This window comes from Pristis pectinata, chromosome 8 (assembly GCF_009764475.1).
Source record: "Pristis pectinata isolate sPriPec2 chromosome 8, sPriPec2.1.pri, whole genome shotgun sequence".
Lineage (NCBI taxonomy): Eukaryota > Metazoa > Chordata > Chondrichthyes > Rhinopristiformes > Pristidae > Pristis > Pristis pectinata.
This window is the reverse complement of record NC_067412.1, coordinates 12,345,274-12,366,608: the sequence shown is the minus strand read 5'-3', so window position 1 is coordinate 12,366,608 and position 21,335 is coordinate 12,345,274. Positions and strand designations below refer to the sequence as shown.

Sequence of the window (21,335 nt, the reverse complement as noted above, 5' to 3'; positions counted from 1 at the left end):
CACATAGAATTCATAGCAAACATGCTAAGATACTTGTGAGTTTCATTTTACATGACTCGGGACTTGGAACAAGAGCAGGATGGTTTTAAAAGAGGTGGTTCTTGGGGCTTACTTGTGAGTTTCAGTTGACAGGAATTTAAACAGGCAAGTTTGCTAATTGTTAGTTGATTGGCTAATTAACAGCAACCAATAAAAAGAAGGTAGGGTCAAGCTGGGTGGCCATGATGAAGAGTGGGGAGCTGAGGTTTTAGTTCAAGAGGGTTTGGTGTGAAGAGGCTGCGTAAGTGGCCCAGGTATTGGGAGTGAGGGTGGATCTTTTAAAAGGCTTTGGTGAAGAGGCACAGGGAAGAACAGAGAAGGTTTTAAATTGCTGATGATCCTTAATATTTGATTCAGTGTATGCAGGATGGCAGTCAGGCCAGTGAAATGCTCCTTCTGCAAGATGTGGGAAGTCAGGGAACCTCATGGTCTCCATGATGACTGCATCTGTGGGAAGTGCACCCAGCTGCAGCTCCTGACAGACTGGGTCAAGGAACGTAACTGAAGCTGGATTTGGATGTACTTGGGATCATCCAGGAAGCTGAGAGCATTATAGATGAGACTTTTACAGAGGTGGTTGCACCCAAGGTACAGGCTTCAGATAGATGGGTGACTACCAGGAAAAGTAAGGGAGTAGGCAGTCAGTGTAGGGTTTCCCTCACTAACAGGTATACCTCTTTAGAGACTGTTGAGGTGGATGTTCTTTCAGGGGTTAACAGCAGTAGTCAGGTCTCTGGCACTGTGACTGACTCTGAGGCTCAGAGAAGGAAAGGGTGCAGTCAGACATTGTGATAGGAGACCCAATAGTGAAGGGGACAGGCAGAAGATTCTGTGGCTGCAGAAGAGATGCCAGGATGGTGTGTTGCCTCCTGGGTGCTGGGGTCAAGGATGTCTGAGTGGCTGCAGAAAATCCTTGAGGAAGATGGTGAACAGACAGGTTGTTGCACATGTTAGTACAAATGATATGGGTAGAACAAGTAATGTGGTCCTGCAGAATGAGTAGGGAGTTTGGTAAGAAATTGAAGCAGGACATTGAGGGTACTAATCTCTGGATTACTACCAGTGCCATGTGCAAGTGAGGTCAGAAATAAAAGGATAGGCCAGATGAATTCAAGGGTGAGGTGGGGCAGGGATTCAGGTTCTTGGACCACTGGAATCTCTTGAGTAGAGGTGACCTGTACAAGAGGGACAGATTGCACTTGAACCAGAGAGGAACCAATATCCTTGTGGGAAAATTTTGCTAATGCTATATGGGAGGGTTTAAAACTAGATTGGTGGGGGGTGGGACTTTGAGTAGGAGCAAGTCATGGGATAAAGCAGTAGCCAGCGAGGGCAAGTTTAGTAATCGGGATAGCCAGGGCATGGGAAAGGAATACTCAGTTAAAATGCATTTATTTCAATGCATGAGGTTTAACAGGTAATGTGGACTAACTCAGAGCAATGGATTGGCTCTGAGGCCTAGGATGTTATAGCAATAACAGAAACATAGCTGAGAGAAGGGCAGAACTGGCAGCTAAATATTCCAGGATACAGATGCTTCAGGTGTGACAAGGTGCAAGTAAGGGAAGAAGGGGTGTTGCCTTTTTGATAAGGGAGTATGTAACAACAGTACTTGGAGATAGTCCAGTGAGGCCATATGATTAGAGCTTTGAAACAAGAAGGGAGGGTCAATCTAGTGGAGCTGTATTATAGATGCCCTCTCTTCTCCCCAGTAGTCAGTGGGAACTTGAGGAGCATGTGTATAGAGAAATTGCTCATAGTTATAAGAATAATAGGGTTGTATTAGTGAGAGGTTTTAATTTCCCAGGTATTGACTGGACTACCCAGTGTTAAGGGCCTGGATGAGGTGGAATTTGTGAAGTGTCCAGGAAAATTTCCTGAATCAATATATAGAGGGCCCTACTTGGGAGGGTGCAATGCTTGGACCTTCTCTTGGGGAATGAGGTAGGGCTAGTAACTGAAGTGGCAGCCAGGGAGCACTTCGGCTCTAGTGACCATAATTCTATTATGTTTAAGATAGTAATGGAAAAGGATAGGATGGGCCCACGGGTTAGAGTCCTAAACTGGAGCAGGGATAATCAGGCAGGATCTGGCAGAGGTTGAATGGGTGAGCCTGATTGAAAGGAATAAATAGCAAGTGAGGCTTTTAAGAGCTTGATATCAAGAGTCCAGGAGCAGTCCCTTCCTGTAAGGGTGAAGGGTAAACCTGTCAAGCTTAGGCAACATTGGCTCATGAGGGATATTGAGGCTCTCCTCAAGAAAAAGGAGGAAGCATGCACTGTGTTTAGGAGTGAATCCCTTGAAGACTAAAAAGATTAAGCATACTCAAGGGAAATCAGGAGAGCAAAGAGGCTATGATGAATCTGGCAGGTAAAGTTAAGGAAAATCCCAAGAGGTTCTAGAACTATATTAAGAATAAAAGGGTGGCTAAGGAGAGAGTAGGTCCCTTTAGATCAGCAGAGCTGCTTGTGTCTCGAGCTGTAGGAGATGGGTGGGACTTTAACAAATACTTCTCCTCTGTTTACTGAGGAGAAAATCATGGTTGCTCAAGAGACAAGCAAAGCAAGAGATGTTTTGGAGGACACTTACATTACCAGGGAGGAGGTATCTGCAGCCTTGCAGCACATTAAGGTGGATAAATTCCCAGGACCTGACCAAGTGCATCCTCAGACTTTGTGGGAGGCTAGAGAAGAGATTGCAAAGGCCCTTGTGAAGATATTTGCTTCATTGTTGGCCACTGGTGGTGTTCCCAAAGACTGGAATGTGGCTAATGTCCTGCCCTTGTTTAAGAAGGGTAGCAAGGACAAGCCAGGGAACTACAGGCCAGTCAGCCTGACCTCAGTAGTAGGGAGGTTACTGGAGGGAATTCTGAAGGACTGGATCTACCAGCATTTGGATAGACAGTCTGATTAGGAGGAGTCAGAATAGCTTTGTATGTGGAAAGTCATGCTTGATGAACCATTTGAGTTTTTGAAGCAGTAACCAAAAATGTAGGGCAGTGGATGTTGTCTATTTGGATGTTAGCAAGGCCTTCAGGCTCCCACATGGCAGGCTGGTCTGGAAGGTTAGATACCATGGAATCCAGGGAGAGCTAGTTGGGTGGATTCAAAACTGGCTCTGAGGTAGGAAGCACAGGGTGGTGGTTGAAGGTTGTTTCTTGGAATGGAGGCCAGTGACTTGTGGTGTGCTGGATGGGTTGGTGTTGGGACCCTTGTTATTTATATAAATGATTTGGATGCAAATACACAAGGCTTGATCAGTAAGTTTGCAGATGACATAAAATTAGGTGTTGATAGTGAAGAAGGTTATCATAGATTATAGGGAGATCTTGATCAGTTAGGGAAGTGGGCTGAGGAGTGGCAAATGGACTTTAATACAGACAAGTGTGAGGTGATGAATTTTGGAAAATCAAACCAGTGTAGGACTTGTACTATGAATGGTAGGGCACCACGGAGTGTAATGGAACAGGGACCAAAAAGTACAAGTGCATAGTTTGTTGAAAGTGGCATCACAGGTAGACAGGCTGGTGAAAAAGGCATTTAACATGCTGGCCTTCATCAGTCAGGGCTTTCAGTATAGGAGCTGAGCCATTATGTTGCAGTTGTACAAGTCATTGGTGAGGCTGCACTTGGAGCACTGTGTACAGTTTTGGTCACCTTGTAGTAGGAAAGATGTGGTTAAACTGGAAAGAGTACAGGAAAGATTTAAAAGGATGGTGCAAGGACTAGAGGGCCTGAGCTGTAGAGGGGGATCCAAAACTAGGGGGGTACATTTAGGGTGAGAGGGGAAGGACTTAAAGAGGACCTGAGGGTGGTGAGTATATGGAATGAGCTACCAGAGGAAGTAGTTGAGGCAGGTATAATAATATCATTTAAGCACTTTGAGAGGTACATGCAGGGGTAGGGCTTAGGGATATGGGCTGAATGTAGGGAATTGGGACTAGCTGGGTGGGCACTGTGGTTGGTATAGATTTGTTGGGCTGAAGGGCCTGTATCCATGCTACATTGCTCTATGGCTCTATACAAAGACAGCAGGTTCCTCAACATGCAATCCCTGATATTTTTGGATTAGAACATAGAGCAGTACAGGTCCTTCAGCCCATGATGTTGTGCTGACCTATATAAACCTCCTCCATTATCAATCTAACCCTTCCCTCCTACACAGCTCATAACCCTCCATTTTTGCCTATTTCCATGTCCCTAAGTCTTTTAAATGTCCCTAAGTCTTTTAAATGTCCCTATTGTGTCAGCCTCCACCAGCTCCAGGCACCCACCACTGTTATTTTAAAAAAAAAACCCTAGCTCTGACCTCTTCCCCTAAACTTTCCTCCTCTGAACTTAAACTGATGTCCTCTGCTATTAGCCATTGCTGCCCTGGGTAAAAGGTGCTGGCTGTCCACTAGCTATGCCCCTCAATCTTGTACACCCCTATCAAGTCACCTCTCATCCTGCCTCACGCCAAAGAGAAAAGCCCTGGCTTGCTCAACCTTTCTCATAAGACATGGTCTCCAATCCAGGCAGCAGCCTGGTAAATCTTCCATGTCCTTCTAATAAAAAAAGTGACCAGAACTGAACACAATTCTCTAAGCGTGGTCTAACTAGAGTTTTATAGAGCTGCAACATTACCTCATAGCTCTTGAGCTCAATCCTGCGACTAATGAAGGCCAGCACACCATCTTAATCACCCTTTCAACTTGAGCAGCAGCTTTGAGGGATCTATGGAATTAGACCCAACACTGCTAAGAATCCTGCCATTAACCTTGTACTCCACCTTCAAGTTTGTTCTTCCAAAGTATATCACTTCACACTTTTCTGGATTGAACTCCATCTGCCACTTCTCAGCCCAACTCTGCATCCTGTCTATAATATCCTGTTGTAACATAAGTTTGAAACTTGGGTAACGTATTATGTGGATTTAGTACATTCTTTAGACCCCTAATTGTCAATACTAATTCATGCCCCTTAAGTTCTAGCCAATTCCAACATCAAGCATAACTTGATATCCACTGTGGGTACATATTCCAGGTTGCACCAACAAAGGAAACTATGGCTGTGGTATTTGGCTCTCACCAGACACTGGCAACTTAAAGCAATTCTAAATCCAAGAAAATTATGGAAACTGGGAAGTCTTCCTTTCCAGAAGAATTATACTGTGATACTTGGCATGGGAACTGGCACACTCTGGAGCTTCAAGTCATGTGCATAACTGGAAAGCAACCATCAGTAGTTGTGTTTGGAGCAAAGACAACAAAGCACAAGCCAATCCTCAAATAATAACCATTTCCATTTACTGAACTGTATCCAAAAAAAAAAAAGAAACATGACCACTTAGCATAGTCCAGGAATGACAAGGCCAACTGTAGTCCTGTGCAGGCACAACTGATTAAAATCTGGGACCCATACCAGTTTTAACCAAGTTACTTGGTGATTTCCAGATAAATGCTCTCCAGAAAATGGTGTTCAAAAACTACTTGATTCTGTATTATGCTTCCACAATTCTGTTCACATTCAATGATTACAAATTATGAATGACACACATTAACTATAATGACAGTTTACCAATCTTACAATGTACTTGTTATCCTTTACTAAGATGCATAATATTTTACCACTGGAGTTTCTTCCAAAGCAGACATGGAATCTAGTAGCTCATCCAGGTCTTCTCCTATTTTGTCTCCATCAGTAAAGTCTAAGCATGACTCAGACACTGGATAAGGTACCCCTCCTCCATTCATTAGTGTAGCAGTGGGAAGGTTGCTTTTCTCTGACAGATGTACAGTAGGCGACGTAGAATTAGAGACAACTAGTGCTGATTCACTTGCAGCTTGAGGAATTTCATCCAAAGGATCAGATACAGAAACTGGAGATTCAAGACTTAATCCTGGGAAATCTACAACAAAAGAAGGTGCAACATTAACAACCAAGATTTAATCTCAGAGAAGTTTAAGTTTTTGTTATATTGCAAGCAAAAATGTTTCAAAGAGATATATTACGACATATTAGCAATTTCTGTGCGTCACCTTTATATGCAATATAATGTCAGGAGATAGTTTATCTGATCTCCCAATACCATGCACATATCATCAATGGGTAAACTGTAAAACAACTGCTCCCAAACCTCTGCAGAGTTTACAGGAATATAAAATTAAGCGCTCTTTACCTGTTTCAATATCTTCAACTGAATCCGAACTATTGTTGGGCTATGGAGAAAACAGAGAAAAAAGTTGTTCTTTAATGTTGAAGAGACACCTAAACAGACACATGAACAGGCAGAGAATGTAGGAATATGGATCATGTGCAGGCAGATGTGCAGTTTAAATTGGAATCATGGCCAGTGTATGCATTGTGGGCCATTTTTAGAAGCCAATATAAAATTAAATCCACAAAAATGTAATACCAAATATAAAGATAATTATGAAAACAGCAGTTTTCCAATTTAGAATAGCAGACCTAATGGATTTAGTTGAGGAACTCTGTAGTTGTTATTCATCAAGCAATTCTCATAGTAAGATCTAAATTCTCAAAGAAATCACGAAGAAAATAAAACATTGGAACTTGAAAGTTAACGTACACTAATCAAGCAGATAAAGCCAAACTATGCTGAAATTCCTCCTGCACATTTAACACATATGATGGAGAAAATTAAACAGCCTAATAAGAACATCCTTACTTGTTTAGAAGTTTCAGCAGAAGTAATGGAAACTGACCACAATTACTGGAGGCTGCAAGAAAAAGACAAACATTCAATTAATAATAAGAGTATAAATATGAGTTTTAATTGGAAATTAGATGCAAGAAAAATAGTATAGTATGTATTCACCTGAGCTCGAACATATGCTTTCCGAATTTTTAATCCTAATTTCTGAGCCAACTCCTGGGTTAATTTTATTATAACGTCATCCTGAAATATAATTTTAAACACATTTTTAGTTGTGTGCTTAAAGGCAGTACAATTAACAGAAGTTGGATGGTTCTATATTAGATGACTAAAATTAGACAGAAACAGTATAACTGCCAGAAATCCTGGTAGATCAGGCAGTACCCGTGGTAAGAGAAAAAAAGTTAACATTTCCGGTTGATTACCTTTCATGAGAACTAGCAATCAAACATGTTTTTATGTTGCAAAGGAAAAAGGGTAGAGAAAACACAGGGAATGTCTGTGATAGAGACCTCAAAAGATACTGACTACACAAGTGACTGCGGTGCTGGTACTGACTGATAGACTGCAAAGGCTTGTTAATCACAGGTAATCTTTCTGAAGGGGATGATAAAGAACGGAGAAGAGACAGAGTGCTGGAAAGCACAGGGAGATACAAAACCCTCAGAATCTGAAATAATACTTAGTGGGCCAGACAGCATCTGTGGAGAGAGAAAATGTGAGTTAACATTAGTCTTTCGTCAGAATTGGCCAGTTCTGATACAAACTCAAAGACTGGTTATCTAAAGTTGTTGAGGGCTGCAACTTGCCTATAAGAAGATGAGATCCTGTTCCCTGAGTATACATTGGAATTTGTTGGAACGGTGCAAGAGTTGTAGACACAGCTCAGCACATCAAGAAACCAGTCTCACCTCTGCTACACTTCTCGCTGCCTTGGTAAAGCAGCCAGCATAATCAAAGACCTCACCCACTCCGGATATTCTCCCCTCTCCCATTGGCCAGAACTTAAAAAAGCCTGAAAGCACATACCACAAGGCTCAAGGACAGCTTCTATCCCGCTGTTATGAGACTATTGAATGGTTCCCTAGTACGATAAAATGGACTCTTGACCTCATAATCTACCTTGTTATGACCTTGCACCTTACTGTCTCCCTGCACTGCACTTTCTCTGTAACTGTAACACTTTACACTCTGTTATTGTTTTACCTTGTACTATCTCAATGCACTGTTGTAATGAATTGATATGTATGAACTGTAAGCAAGACAAGTTTTTCACTGTACCTCAGTACATGTGACAATAATAAACCAGTTTACCAAGAGGCCAGAAATAGGTAGTCGAAGTGCAAAAGGGATAAAGAATTAAAATGACAGGCAAATGGATTGAACCAAGCTGTTTTGCAAGCAGTCACACAATCTGTGTTTGGTTCACTATTGCAGAAGTGAGCACATTGCAAGCAGCAAATGTAGCACACTAAATTGAAGGCAGTACAAGAGAATCATTGCTGCTTCCAGAGGGAGTGTTTGCATATCTGGAAAATGGAAGTTGTAAAAGGGCAGGTGTTGCATCTCCTGCACTTGCAAGGGAATGCGCTCTGAGAAGTGGAGGGGACATTAATAGAGAGGGAAGTGTGAACCAAGAAGTTTATGGAGGACCCAGTTACTTCAGACTGCTGAAAGGGAAGGAGTAGGTGTGTCTAACAATGGCATTACATTGAAGCTGGCAGAAATTACTGAGGATGATTTGTAATGTAACAAATTGAAAAGTTAACTCCATTTCCTCTCCCATTGACATTGCCTGACCTGCTGAATATTTTCAGCATTTTCAGCATCTGCAATCTTTGCATTTGATTATTGTTTTTAAATTTGATAGATACCTTTTGAAGGACAAGATGCAGCCAATACAAAACGATTTCTGTTTGTTTTTTGTATTTTGCATTTTGGGAAAAATAAAACATATTTCCTGGAAAACTTCCTTTTACCAGCTGCAGATGCTAAACTGACAAGCTATATCTTTAATTCATTCTGAGCACTGAAATAATTCTACTGTGGGATGGTGTTCATACAACCTAGATAATAAAATTCATGCACACCAAGGTCCCTTTGCCCTCTGCACTTCTTAATATCTCAAGTATTCCCCCGCCTTATAGCTTCAGGGACCTGGGTTCCATCCTGACCTCGGGTTCTGTCTTTATGGAGTTTGCACGTTCTTCATCAAATTCTTTTGAGGATGTAATGGGAAGAGTTGACAGAGAGGAACCTATAGATGTAGTATATTTAGATTTCCAAAAGGCATCTTACAAGGTGTACACAGGAGGCTGCTGCATAATTAAAAGCCCATGGTATCAAAGGAAATGCGTTACAATAGATTGAAAACTGGCTGTCTCATAGAAAACAGAGAGTTGGAATAAATAGGTCCATATCAGACTGGAAGGAGGTAACTAGTGGAGTACCACAGGGATCAGTTCTTGGCCCGCAATTGTTCACTATTTACATTTACGACCTGGAGGAAGAAACAGTTTTGTGAGGTTTCCAAATTTGCCAACGATACGAAAATAGGTGGAAGGGCATGCTGTGATTTATACAGGATATAGATAGATTGAGTCAGTGGGCAAAAGACTGACAAATGGAGTTTAATGTGGGGAAGTGTGAGGTCATGCACTTTGGTAAGAAAAGTCAAAATGCAGATTATTATCCAAATGGAGAGAGACTGCAAGTGAGTGAAGTACAGAGGGATCTCGGTGTTCTAATGCATGAATCACAAAAAGCTAGTAGGCAGGTCCAACCAGTAGTTAAGGCGGCAAACAGCATTTTGGACTTCATTACAAAGAGGTTGGAGTTTAAAAAAATAAGAAAATTTTGCCTCAATTGTACAGGGTGCTGGTGAGGCCTCACCTAGAATACTGCATACAGTTTTGGTTCCCTTACTTACAAAAAGATATAGTAACTATGGAGGCAGTACAAAGGAGGTTCACCAGGTTAATTCCTGGGATAAGAGGGAAACTAAAACGTTTGGGCTATTATTCCTTGGAGTTTAGAAGAATGAGGGGTAACATTCAAACATATAGGATACTAAGGAAGCTTGACAGAGTAGATATTGGGATGTTTTCACTAGTTGGAGAGTCTTGAACAATGGGACATAACTGCAAGATAAGGGGCCGGTCATTTAAAACGGAGGTTTGTAGAAATTAATTCTCGCAGAGGGTGGTGAACCTCTGGAATTCTCTGCCCTGGCGGGTGGTGGAAATTGGATCATTATAAGTATTTAAAGTGAAGGTGGATAAATATCTGGCAAATCGAGGAATAGAGGCATGTGGAGAAATGGCGTTGAGAGCAGCATAGATCAGGCATGATCATTTAAATGGTAGGGAAGGCTTCAAGGGCTTGATTGCTTACCCCTGGTCCTATTTTCTTGTGTTGTGTTCCTGTTACAATGTGGGTTTTCCTCAGGTGCTTCCATTTTCTCCCACACCCCAAAGATGTGCTGGTAGGTTACATGGCTGCTGTAAATCACCCCAATGTAGGTCGACACCAGGAGAATTAGAGGGAAGATTTTGGGCATGAGAGAGAGAACTGGTTAAGTTGTTACAGAAAAGCAAGTAGAGGGATAGGACTGATGAGATTGCTTTGAGTGTCAGCATAGACTCAATGGGCTGAACAGCCTCATATGTCGTGAGAAGATGTGAAATATGAATGTGACATAATGCCTTGCTTGTCCTTCACTTATAAAATTATATAACAAAATACTTAAAAAAGGAATCGCAATATAGGATTGACAGGTTGAAAATCATCTTTTCTGGAAAATAGTTACTAAACAGCATATGGAGATTTAATGTGGCACTCTTACATGTGGCACGGCTAGTGAACACTTTGCAACTACATCATAGGCTTCTTTATGCCTTCCTAATTCTTTCAAGGATTTTCCTTTTCGAAAGAGTGCTCTGTAGTTATTTTGATTCAGTTGTAAAGCTTTGTCACAATCTTCTAGTACTTGATTATAGAGACCCTGAAATTACAAGAAAGTGGCACAACATAGAAACATAAAGTAGATGATGAACACAATTAGTTTTAGCATTCAACGAAATTTTACAGTGAAAGTAAAGTGTGGGCTATAAAATTATTGAGTGATCTTTGTTGGAAGAATCATTGCTTAGATAAAGGCAGGAAAAGGACTGCAAAAAGTGCATACCCAAGTGAAAAAAAATTACACCCAGATTTCTTTGAAGAAAAATTACGATACAATTTGCCATCATAAACAGTGATTGTGAAGTCTTAATTCTTCCAATCAAAGATATACAAAATTTCTCAGCAAGCATTCGAACTATGTTGAAATTTTAAAAAAATCTTACCATATTCAAATAGCAGGCAGCACGATTTGCATAAAGTTTCTCTATTACTCCATTCACAATACTGACGTTTTCAGATGCATAATCAGCCACATTTAAGGCCTCAGTATATTGATTCAAAGCATCAGCCCATTTGCCTTCTCTGAACTTATCATTTCCCTCATCATATAAATTTTTCACAAGTTCTTGAAGAAATACCTATAAAATAAAATGATGTAAGTGAAAACATCCAGAAAATCACTCACTTTCTTAAAATGGAAAGAGTCATGGGTGAGGAATCAGAAGGCTGGGGGATGGTTGATGTTGTGCCTTTATTTATGAAGGGCTGCAAGGACAAGGCAGGGAACTACAGGTCCATGAGTCTAACATCAGTGGTGGGAAAGCTAATGGAGGGGATTCTGAGAGACAGGATCCATCTCCATTTGGAAAGGCAAGGACTGATTAAGGATAGTCAGCATGGCTTGGTGCATGCGAAATAGTGTCTCACAAATTTGATTGATTTTTTTTTTGAAGAGGTGACCAAGAGGATTGATGAGGGCAGGGCAGGGCAGTAGACATTGTCTACATGGACTTCAATAAGGCCTTTGACAAGGTCCCACATGGTAGACTGGTCCAGAAGGCTAGATCACAAGGGATCCAGGGTGAGCTAGCCAAATGGATACAAAATTAGCTTGAGGGTAGGAGTCAGAGTGTGGTAGTGGAGCATTGTTTTCAGATTGGAGGCCTGTGATCACTGGTGTGCCACAGGTGGTGTTTGTCAACATTAGTCAGGGCACTAAGTACAAAAATTGGGACGTCATGTTACAACTGTACAAGATGTTGGCGAGACCATACTTGGAGTATTATGTGCAGTTCTGGTCACCTAGCTATAGGAAAGATGACATTAAGCTGGAAAGGCTGCAGAAAAGATTCATAAGGATGTTACTGGGACTGGAGGGCTTGACTATTAAAGAGACTGCTTAGGCTGGGACTTCTTTTTTCCCGAGAGCGCAAGAGATTGAGGGGTGAGGAGTATAGATAAAGTGAATGGTCACAATCTTTTTTCCTTGGGTAGGGTTGTCTAAAACTAGAGCGCATAGATTTAAGATGAGAGGGGAAAAATTTAAAGGTGACCCAAGGGGCAACTTTTTCCACTAAGAGGGTGGTGGGTGTGTGCAACAAGCTACCAGAGGAAGTGGTAGAGGAGGGTACAATTACATTGTTTAAAAGACATTTAGACAGGTACATGGATAGGAAAGGTTTAAGAGGGATATGAGCCAAACGCAGGCTAATGGGACTAGCTCAGGTAGGCAACTTGGTCGGCATGGACAAGTTGGGCTGAAGGGCCTGTCTCTGTACTACATAACTCTATGACTCAAATTGGAGTACCTCTGCTCATGCATTTCCCCACTCATGTTACCTTTCCTTTGATGAAATATCATTGTTTTTGCCAGTATGGGTCCTCAAGCAATAACTTTTGTCCTTTTAGACCAATTGAGAAATAATCTTTAAGCATTAGCCACATCTCAGGCACCCAGTAGGTTCCAGTTCACATCCCACTGCAGAGACCATTATCAACCACACTAAGCTTTTGCTTCTTCCTCTTCCTTGCTTAATAATGAAGGTTTAAAATGTGTTAATCCTGAGAGATTAAAATCTTGAGAGAGAAATGTTTTGGAATATGTACTCCAGGGGTTGCATTATTGATAAATTTACTATTCCCATTAGCATTTCAGAGCATAAATGGTTCACTTTCTTGGTAAGCCAAATAATTAGTCTGAAATGCTAATTAAGTGCTTTCGCAGTATTTATGTTCTTTGCCATTAGTCTTCGACTTCCTGCTAAAGAGAGTTAATTTCCATTTTTACACGTCTGGATCTGACATTTTATTGGAAAACATGCCAGTATGACAATTAAAATACAATGTCTGCTGCAGTGGATTTGCTCCATCTAATTTTTGCAATGTGACCCATATTATAACGTTTTAAATTACATCATGCTTTAGCAGAAAAACAGACCATTTGGCTCTGTATTGCTGTTTCTTTTGGGTGGCGTACTCCTATTCTTAGAAATTAGATGGAACACAACAAGGGGCATGAGAAGCACGTGTTCCTTTCCTAATCATGGTGGATTGAAAAATAAATGGTATGGGTTACACATCTATAAGAAAAACTGTTTACTACAATTTATCACTAATTTAAATGAATGGATAGAACATCAGATGGCCTTGCATTCTTTTTCGTCCATTTTTCCCTCTTGTAATGTAAATAAGTAATCCAATACACCCAAGAATAGGAATTCTATCTTTCCCCAAATAACTAAATGCTCTGATTTATTGCACCGCTAACCTTGCAAACATGTGTAGACCTTTCTTTAATTCTGCAAGTTTAGAATTCTAATCAACCTTAAGAATGTTCATCTCCTCCACCATAAATTTAACAGGAAAGTTATTTACTTACCCAGTCACAAGACATTAATGTCATTGACGAGGCTGACACTTATTGTCCAGCCCTAAATGCCCCTGAAAAGGGGTAGCAGTTAAGAATCAATAACTAAGGAAGGCAATAGCTAATGGATACACATTGAAATATTTAAAAGACATTTATTTTACCTCATACTCCCTCTCTGTTCCAGGGTAGGGCAGTGGAGACCTGCAAAAGAAAACCATTATTTATATATCTGACTCACATAAACCTTCCTTGCCCTACTTCTCCCACGCATGTTAAGCTATAAAATAGCCTTTGGTACCCACCAGCATCTTAAAAATGCTGTACAGCAAATGCAGATTAACAAATTTAAATCTTTATTGAGCAGCATTATACTTTTTGTTACAGTATCAATCAGCTTTATACACACTACACAACTTCAATTATAAGCAAACGCTGCCTAACCCATAAAATGTGCTGCACTATCTGCATTTTAATTGGTGATCTTACTTACAAGAGATTTATCATGAGGAACAAAATGAGGCTCAAGAAAAGAAAGAAGAATAGAGGAGAGAAGACCAAATGAAAGACAGGATACTGGAAAAAGAAAAGGCGAAGGGAAAAGGGGGATACGGGAGGTATATGAGAGATAGAGATTAAAAGAAAAAAATGGAGTAATACATGACAAAATGCATTGTCCACTTGGCTTCACATATCCTGGAATTAAACTATCACATTATCAGTGGCCTATTTTAGGAGTTGCCAGATTGGACAAGACCTTTTTGCAGTCAAACCACTGGGGTTTCTAAGATAACTTAGTCAACAGTTGTGAAACAGACCAATTAAAGCCACACATTGTGGATGAATGAGCACTGACCAATTTCAGTAATGAACTCCATGAACTATACCTGGTCATCCAGAACAATCAGAAAACATGCAAGCACTAAATAAGTATTTCTTGCATGTCACGTTTATATCAGATATAAAAAATAATTTTGGCTCAAACTGAGCTGACCAGAACTGCCAGCTATCAATAATTCTGATCTCAGCACATCTTGGATTACTATACATGCTTGGTGAAATGTTGAAGACTGAGGAAAGCTTGAGGTCAGACATCAATAGACATGACTGCCTCAATGGAGTAGCAAGATGCCAGGACAGGGTTCAGACAAACTTTGTGATGGGCTCCTCAGCTTTACACCAGCAAGGGAGTTCTTACGCAGCCTCTTCATGTCAACAGAGTTACAGACCCTGAAGCAAAACGTAAGTGCTTAAGTTATTTACTTTTAACGTCTTTATATAAATGTACTCTTTGATTTCTTGATTAGTTTTTAAATATCTCTATCATAGATATCATAAACTGTTCAAATACCTTTATCAGTCAGTCAGCTATTAAAGTCAGTCAGGGTATTCTGGGACAGGGGCCTCGGGGCACATTGCCTAAGGCTTGCTTGCCACTGGAAGCTTATTCCACCTTGCTGGATCCCGTTTGGGTGTGGGAGATCAGCTCATTGAGCCTTTTGCTTCAGAGGCAGGGTCCACCAGGAGGCAGGGTTCACAAGTAGGCCTGGTCCAAGATATCCAGCCCATTATATAATGTTTTACTAAGCACCAACTGAAAACAGGCACCAATTTTTTACCTTGGGACTTAGTAGGCAAGAAAGAACCCCAGCAGAATTTCATATGATCATAACAATTAGTAACAAATGTGAAAGGAAAGTTAAGTTTGGTCACAACATTATACCTGATGTGCTTGGGAGACTGACAACTTCTGATCTGCCCAAGAAACACAAATAGAACTCCTGGCCTAAAGTCTAAATAGATTGCCATACCAAAGCTATCAGTGACATTGACATTTGACCAAATAGGACAGGTTTTTAAGCAATATGAGTCCTTAATATACCACAGAGAGACTTAAAAATAGAAAACAATAATAAATCTGCAGTGTACTTTTTAATAAGCAATATACATGTAGGTTATCTGTAATTCCCTCTTTAAACCTTTCCACCTCTATGCAATCTTTAAGTCTCTCCTTAAAATCTACCATCTACCTCTTTAATCAAGCTTTTGGTCCTCTTTTGTCTGATTGTGTTCCTGTAAACTGCCTTGAGACATTTTCCTACATTAAAGATATTTCTAAATGCAAGTTGCTGTTTGATCTTGTGACACTTGCTTGTTTGTGAATAGCAGCGTTGAAAAAAATGAATATTGTTTGATTCTTTAGCTTTTTTGGTTCATGTATTGGTATATTTTTGAGATACTTCTCTGGAAAGGGAAAATATGATTGCTTAAAAATTAGCAATATTTTGCTAATAGAGTTAAATTGCATTTAATGCAATAAACATCCCTCATCTCATATAGATACCAAGAGCCAGCAGTAGAGTTGAGAGCACAAATGAAATCATAGATTTCGAGGCTTTATATGTGGAATATGATGTAACAAGCTCAAGAAGCTTGGGTACAGAGTTGAGATAATTGAAAGTCCTATCACTTGACGGAGGACAAGAAACCAGAGGCCAGGGTATGAGCTGGGATTATTGCTGTGGAGAGCGGAGAAATGGGCTATAATGAAGCAATGGAAGAATTTGTTAATGTGAACCTGGGTTTGGAATTGTGTGTGTGGATCTGGTGAAGACTGAGCAATCAGTTAGCAATTATTCAGAGCAGACGATAGATTTTTGATTGAGTTACATGTTTGAGCAAAATATTGCTCTGAAAGCTAGGAAGGAAAACATTAGAGAACTGGAGTCCTGAGGCACTGAAGTAGCTATCCAGTTCTACCTTTTGAGTCGTTCAGACAATTTTTGGTTTTGGTTTTAACCAATATTCAGTTGTCACTAATGCTATAAAAGATGGATAGTCCAAAAACAAGATGTGGATACATGCATATTGGTGGGAAGATGATTACTTATAGTAATGACACTGAGGGACAGCCTCTAACAAGAGAAAATAGAATGCCTTTGAGAAAGTTAGGAAGGTTTTCAAGGGTGTACATGTGACCAATAAAGAAATCTTACCTTATCTTAGTTCACATACTGGCACATGAAAACTGATGCTGATCCAGGTGAGAGACGATCAGATTTGGTCTAAAATCTGTTTTTTATTTTAAGCAAAAAGAGGCAAATGCAGACAATAACAGAAGGGAACTTCTTGACAGTAACACCCACACAGGTTAATTCTGAAGGTGGCAAGTGGAAGGTCAATATATAAAACATGCAGAGAGGAACAGAGTATTCGGAGGATGTGTAGTGCCAAAAAAGATTGTAGTGGCAAAGTCAGGCAAGGTCACAGAGGCATTTAAAAATAAAGGTGTTACATTAAGAGGTTGGGAGGGATAGAATTGAATGTAGGACATGGGTAACATGCAAGCATTACTGAGGCAGGACAAAATCTGAGGAGGTTTCTAGCACAAAATTCTTAAAGCATAGCAGGCCAAGACGAGACTTGATGGCTTCTAACCATCATGAAATGATGAGATAGTTTCTTCCCCGAAAGGGTGGTGGGTGCAGACTTAAAGCTGGACTTCAGAAGGGAATTGGATTGATGCTTAGAGAAAAAAAATAACTACAGGAAATGGGAAGACGTGGGTGTGGGCTAACTGATTGAGCCACCAAAGAGAAGATTTAAATATAGTTTATAAGATTTTTTGTATTAGACAGTAATTCTTATGTATGACCCCGTAGTGTGTAAAGGAAAACAGGGGTAAATAAATCAGTAATTGCTTTAGACAGATCCAAGGATGACTAAAACGTGAATGAAGGTTGCAGCAGCAACGTGTTGGAAGTAGGAATGAAGGCAGGCTATTTAAAAGCTAAGAGTCAAACTAAAATGGTGAGGCTCCAAACAATGAGCCAGGAGGAGAGGAAGGCGGTAGTGACCTGGAACAAATATTCATAGTAGTGGACTCAAAATTTGTTCTCCCATTGACAATCCCACCAACTGCCTGACAACACAAAGATGACTGAAGAGGCAATGGGGGGGATAGGAATGACTAGGGTACCCTTGACATTGGTCAGACCACATTTAGAGTATTGTGAGCAGTTTTGAGCCCCATGTCTGAGTAAGAATGTGCTGGCATTGGAGAGGGTCCAGAGGAGATGTACAAGAATGATCCTGGGAATCTGGGAATGAAAAGGTTAATGTATGAGGAGTGTTTGATGGCTCTGGACCTGTACTCACTGGAGTTTAGAAGGATGAGTGGGGGGGGGGGGGGGGGGGGGGGTTGAAATCTCATCGAAATCTACCAAATATTGAAAGGCCTGGATAGAGTGGATGTGGAGAGGATGTTTCCAGTAGTGGGAGAGTCTAGAACCAGAGGGCACAGCCTCAGAATAGAAGGGCATCCCTTTAGAACTGAGATGAGGAGGAATTTCTTTAGCAAGAGGGTGGTGAATTTGCGGAATTCATTGCCACAGATGGCTGTGGAAGCCAAGTCACTGGGCTTGTTTAAAGTGGAGGTTGATAGGTTCTTGATTAGTAAGGGTGTCAAAGGTTACAGGAGAAGGCAGGAGAATGGGGTTGAGAGGGAAAAATAAATCAGCCATGATTGAATGGTGGAGCAGACTTGATGGGCTGAATGGCCTAATTCTGCTCATATGTCTTATGGTCATACAAAGTTGTCATTGGACTTCTGCAGGCTACATTGGGACAGAATAAAATAAAAACAAAGGCAGTTTAACAAAGAAGAGCCACATAGGACAATGCGCGTTATACTTGGAATAGTTGTGATATGACAGAACTGTGAAATTGTGAAGCGAGAGATCAGCAATAGACTGTTAAGTATATGTAAGTATGTTAAGTTTATATACGTAGAATATAAACCTTACTTTGTGCACACAGAGAAATATTCCAATTACTCTCAATTCAAACGTGTTCAAAATATTAATCAAAAGTGCAATATTCTAGAAGCAGGAATGCTGTAAACATTTCAAATGCATAAAGGAGAATAGGTGGTCATTGTGACCTTTATCAATGCCATGCAATTACAAAGGGGAAAATGGAAATCTATCACACATTTCAAAGCTGCTTCTGAAGAAAAACACAGCTGTTACTGACTAATGATCAAAGATTTTTTAACACCCCCACCCCCCACCCCCCAACAGCAAATAGCAAACTAAATAAGTTAGTTGGATAGGGTTGGGTGCAACAAGAAAGAAAAATCATGGGCTTTATGAATTACATAGTGAGTAATAAAATGGAAAACTGTATGTGTTTTTCCAAAGGTTTTCTCTCCATTATTAAATGTACAGTGAGAAAAGTCACTGGCAGAAGTAACAAAGGCTTCTATAATAAGCTAATCTTAGAGTCCAACATTAATGTAGTGATGTAGTTCAGCAAGTCCAAATTGACTTGAAATCTGATTGTAAAGTACAATGCAATACAATGATATCCACAGCACACACATGGTACTGAATTCAATCTGCACTCGGGCAATGTTACTCTAGTACTTTTTTCTAACAATTACCATTTCTTGCCTCATTTCAAAGATAAAGGCCTAGATTTTTCAAAGCAAATGCCAGCTGTTCTGGTAGTTCAATATCTTTCAAACTTGAAATAATGTGATAAATTTTCAGTGGTTTGAACGTCAGAGACATTGACAACATTCCAATTCTTTCATAGGTTTGACAGCTGGTTAAGCTTTGGGTTGTGCCTTAGTCAGGAAAGCAGTTGTTTTCAGACTTGTTCATGCCTTGCCATGTGATATCCATTTATGAGCAAGGCCCTGCAATGCACAAGCCCTCGGTGACTGCCCTGTAGCCAGCTTCTTTCAAGAAGCTGCAACTAGATCTGTTCCAGGTAATTACTGAGCTGGTGGACAGGGGGAGAAGCAAACGTGAGGCTCACCACTGCCTGAACATTCCAGACCAATGAGGTTTTTTTCTTTGTCTATTTATCATGCATACACATATATGTAGCAAAAACTTTAAATCACAGTGCTAAACCATATTCAAATTCAACTTTTTCTTTAAATTATTATGCCTGTTTCCAACTGTAAACTTACATCCCCAAGGTTCAGCAATCCTTCAAATTAACCATGGTTATTTAAAATGCAACACCAATTCAGAAGAGACACCTAATAGGAAAGAACAGGCTATGGCAAGAAAATAGAGTCCATTTGACCTCTTAAAAATGATGCAACTCATTTACCCAATCTGTCACATTTCCCCTTTAAAATCCTTTCACTGTCTCCTTGGGTTGTTTAGGCTAACCACTTAGAAGGGGATTAGAATAAATTATGTATACATCTTTTTTCTTGCAAACTTGTCGCATTTTCATTTGATCTAGAATCTGTGAAAACACCAGTCTTCGATATTCAAACAGTATCTCCTGTTCTGTCAATTCCTTAAAGCAAATTACAAACTATTAATACAAATATTAATCTGGTTGTCCTTTCCTGCACCAGCTCCCAAACTCTGGATTTTGCTGTTTCCAGTGACCAGACTTGTACACAGTATTCTGGTCTTGGCTTTACCTCGTACAAACTCAACATCATGTGTTGATGCTTGTTCCCCTGGTCATGTATGTATAGCAAGACTTGATTATATAAGTAAATGGCAGTGCAACCAACCTGCACTGTTGATTTTAAATGTCCTCAATAATACTGTAACTCACAACCATTTAGATCATTCCTCAAAACACTTTTCCCTTTTTTTGGCCTAATTGCTATTTTCTGCTGAAAAGTATTTATTCCCAATCTACTCAGATCCCTTCTATTTGGTTGATCTCTTCCTTATAGTTTGAAATCCATCCCAATCCAGTTTCATCTATAAATTTAAATCAGTTTTGTTTCAATCCTCCAGCCAAAAGACCTATAATTGTAAACAGCAATAGTCCCTGCCCTGAGCCCTTTGGCACTCCATTAATGATCCTATGCCACGTCAACAAAGCTCTATTCAAAACCATCCTTCTGCACAGCCAATACTTAAATCCATTTCTGAAACTTGCCTCTTGTTCTTTGCATTCCTATTTTATGAATTAATCATTTCAGTATTTTCTTGAAATCTAAAATATCATGTATTCAGAACTTCTGTCTTAAATAGGCCTGTTATTTCTATCAAAAAAGGTAAATCTGTTAGGCTTTCATTAACCATTCCAACTGTAAGTGCATACATAACCTACAATACATAAACTACTTCACAATATATCACAGATAAGCAAAGACATAATAAATGTTCTAATCAAACAAGGTGAATTAACACTTTCTAAAGACAGTATCTTTCATTCAAAAAAATCTTGAATTCCTTATTTTCACATTCCTGCATCAGAGTAGTCATTAAAGTAGTTAATTGGTTGTAATATATGTGGGAACCTCCTCAAGTCATGAAAGTCACTTTACAAATGCAAAACACTTCTACCAAATTTGGAAATGCAATACCGTCAATGAAGCCAATTGAACACAATTTAATAATAACAGTAAATATAACAATTTATGCTTAAACACAAAGAGAAAACACACATTACACCCCTACATTTTGTTTAACTTCTGAAATAAAATCATCAGAACCTTTATTTTGAATGGGCCATTTTGCATAATATCACGTAATATAAATTCTACATGCTATTTCTGGGATGTTCTAAATGGTTAGGGTTACTGTCCATCACGATTAATAGATAATTTACAAATAATACGTAATCACTCCAAGGCAAAAAGAAAAGGAAAAGTGGTCCAGCCATAACTATTAACACAAAGTTAAAGATAGTACTGGATTAAAGGAGAAGGATTATAAAGTTGAAAAACAAAATGACAATAGTAAACCTGAGGATTGGGAAAGGTTCAGAATCCAGCCAATGATGGCCAAATTATTATTAAGGAAAAGTAAAATATAAGAGTAGACTGCAGAGAAACAAAAACACGCTGCAAGAGTATATGTGGACATGTAAAATAGAAAAA

General features: G+C 39.8%; 1 protein-coding gene across 1 annotated transcript in view; it reads right to left on the bottom strand.

The window, feature by feature from the left end:
- Positions 1–21,335, bottom strand: part of zc3h7a (zinc finger CCCH-type containing 7A) — an 84,531-nt gene that overhangs the window by 31,090 nt on the left and 32,106 nt on the right. The window contains 7 exon segments of the mRNA XM_052021259.1: positions 5,648–5,928; positions 6,199–6,238; positions 6,746–6,760; positions 6,859–6,939; positions 10,541–10,699; positions 11,043–11,237; positions 13,630–13,669. Of these exon segments, the coding sequence (XP_051877219.1) occupies positions 5,648–5,928; positions 6,199–6,238; positions 6,746–6,760; positions 6,859–6,939; positions 10,541–10,699; positions 11,043–11,237; positions 13,630–13,669 (811 nt within the window).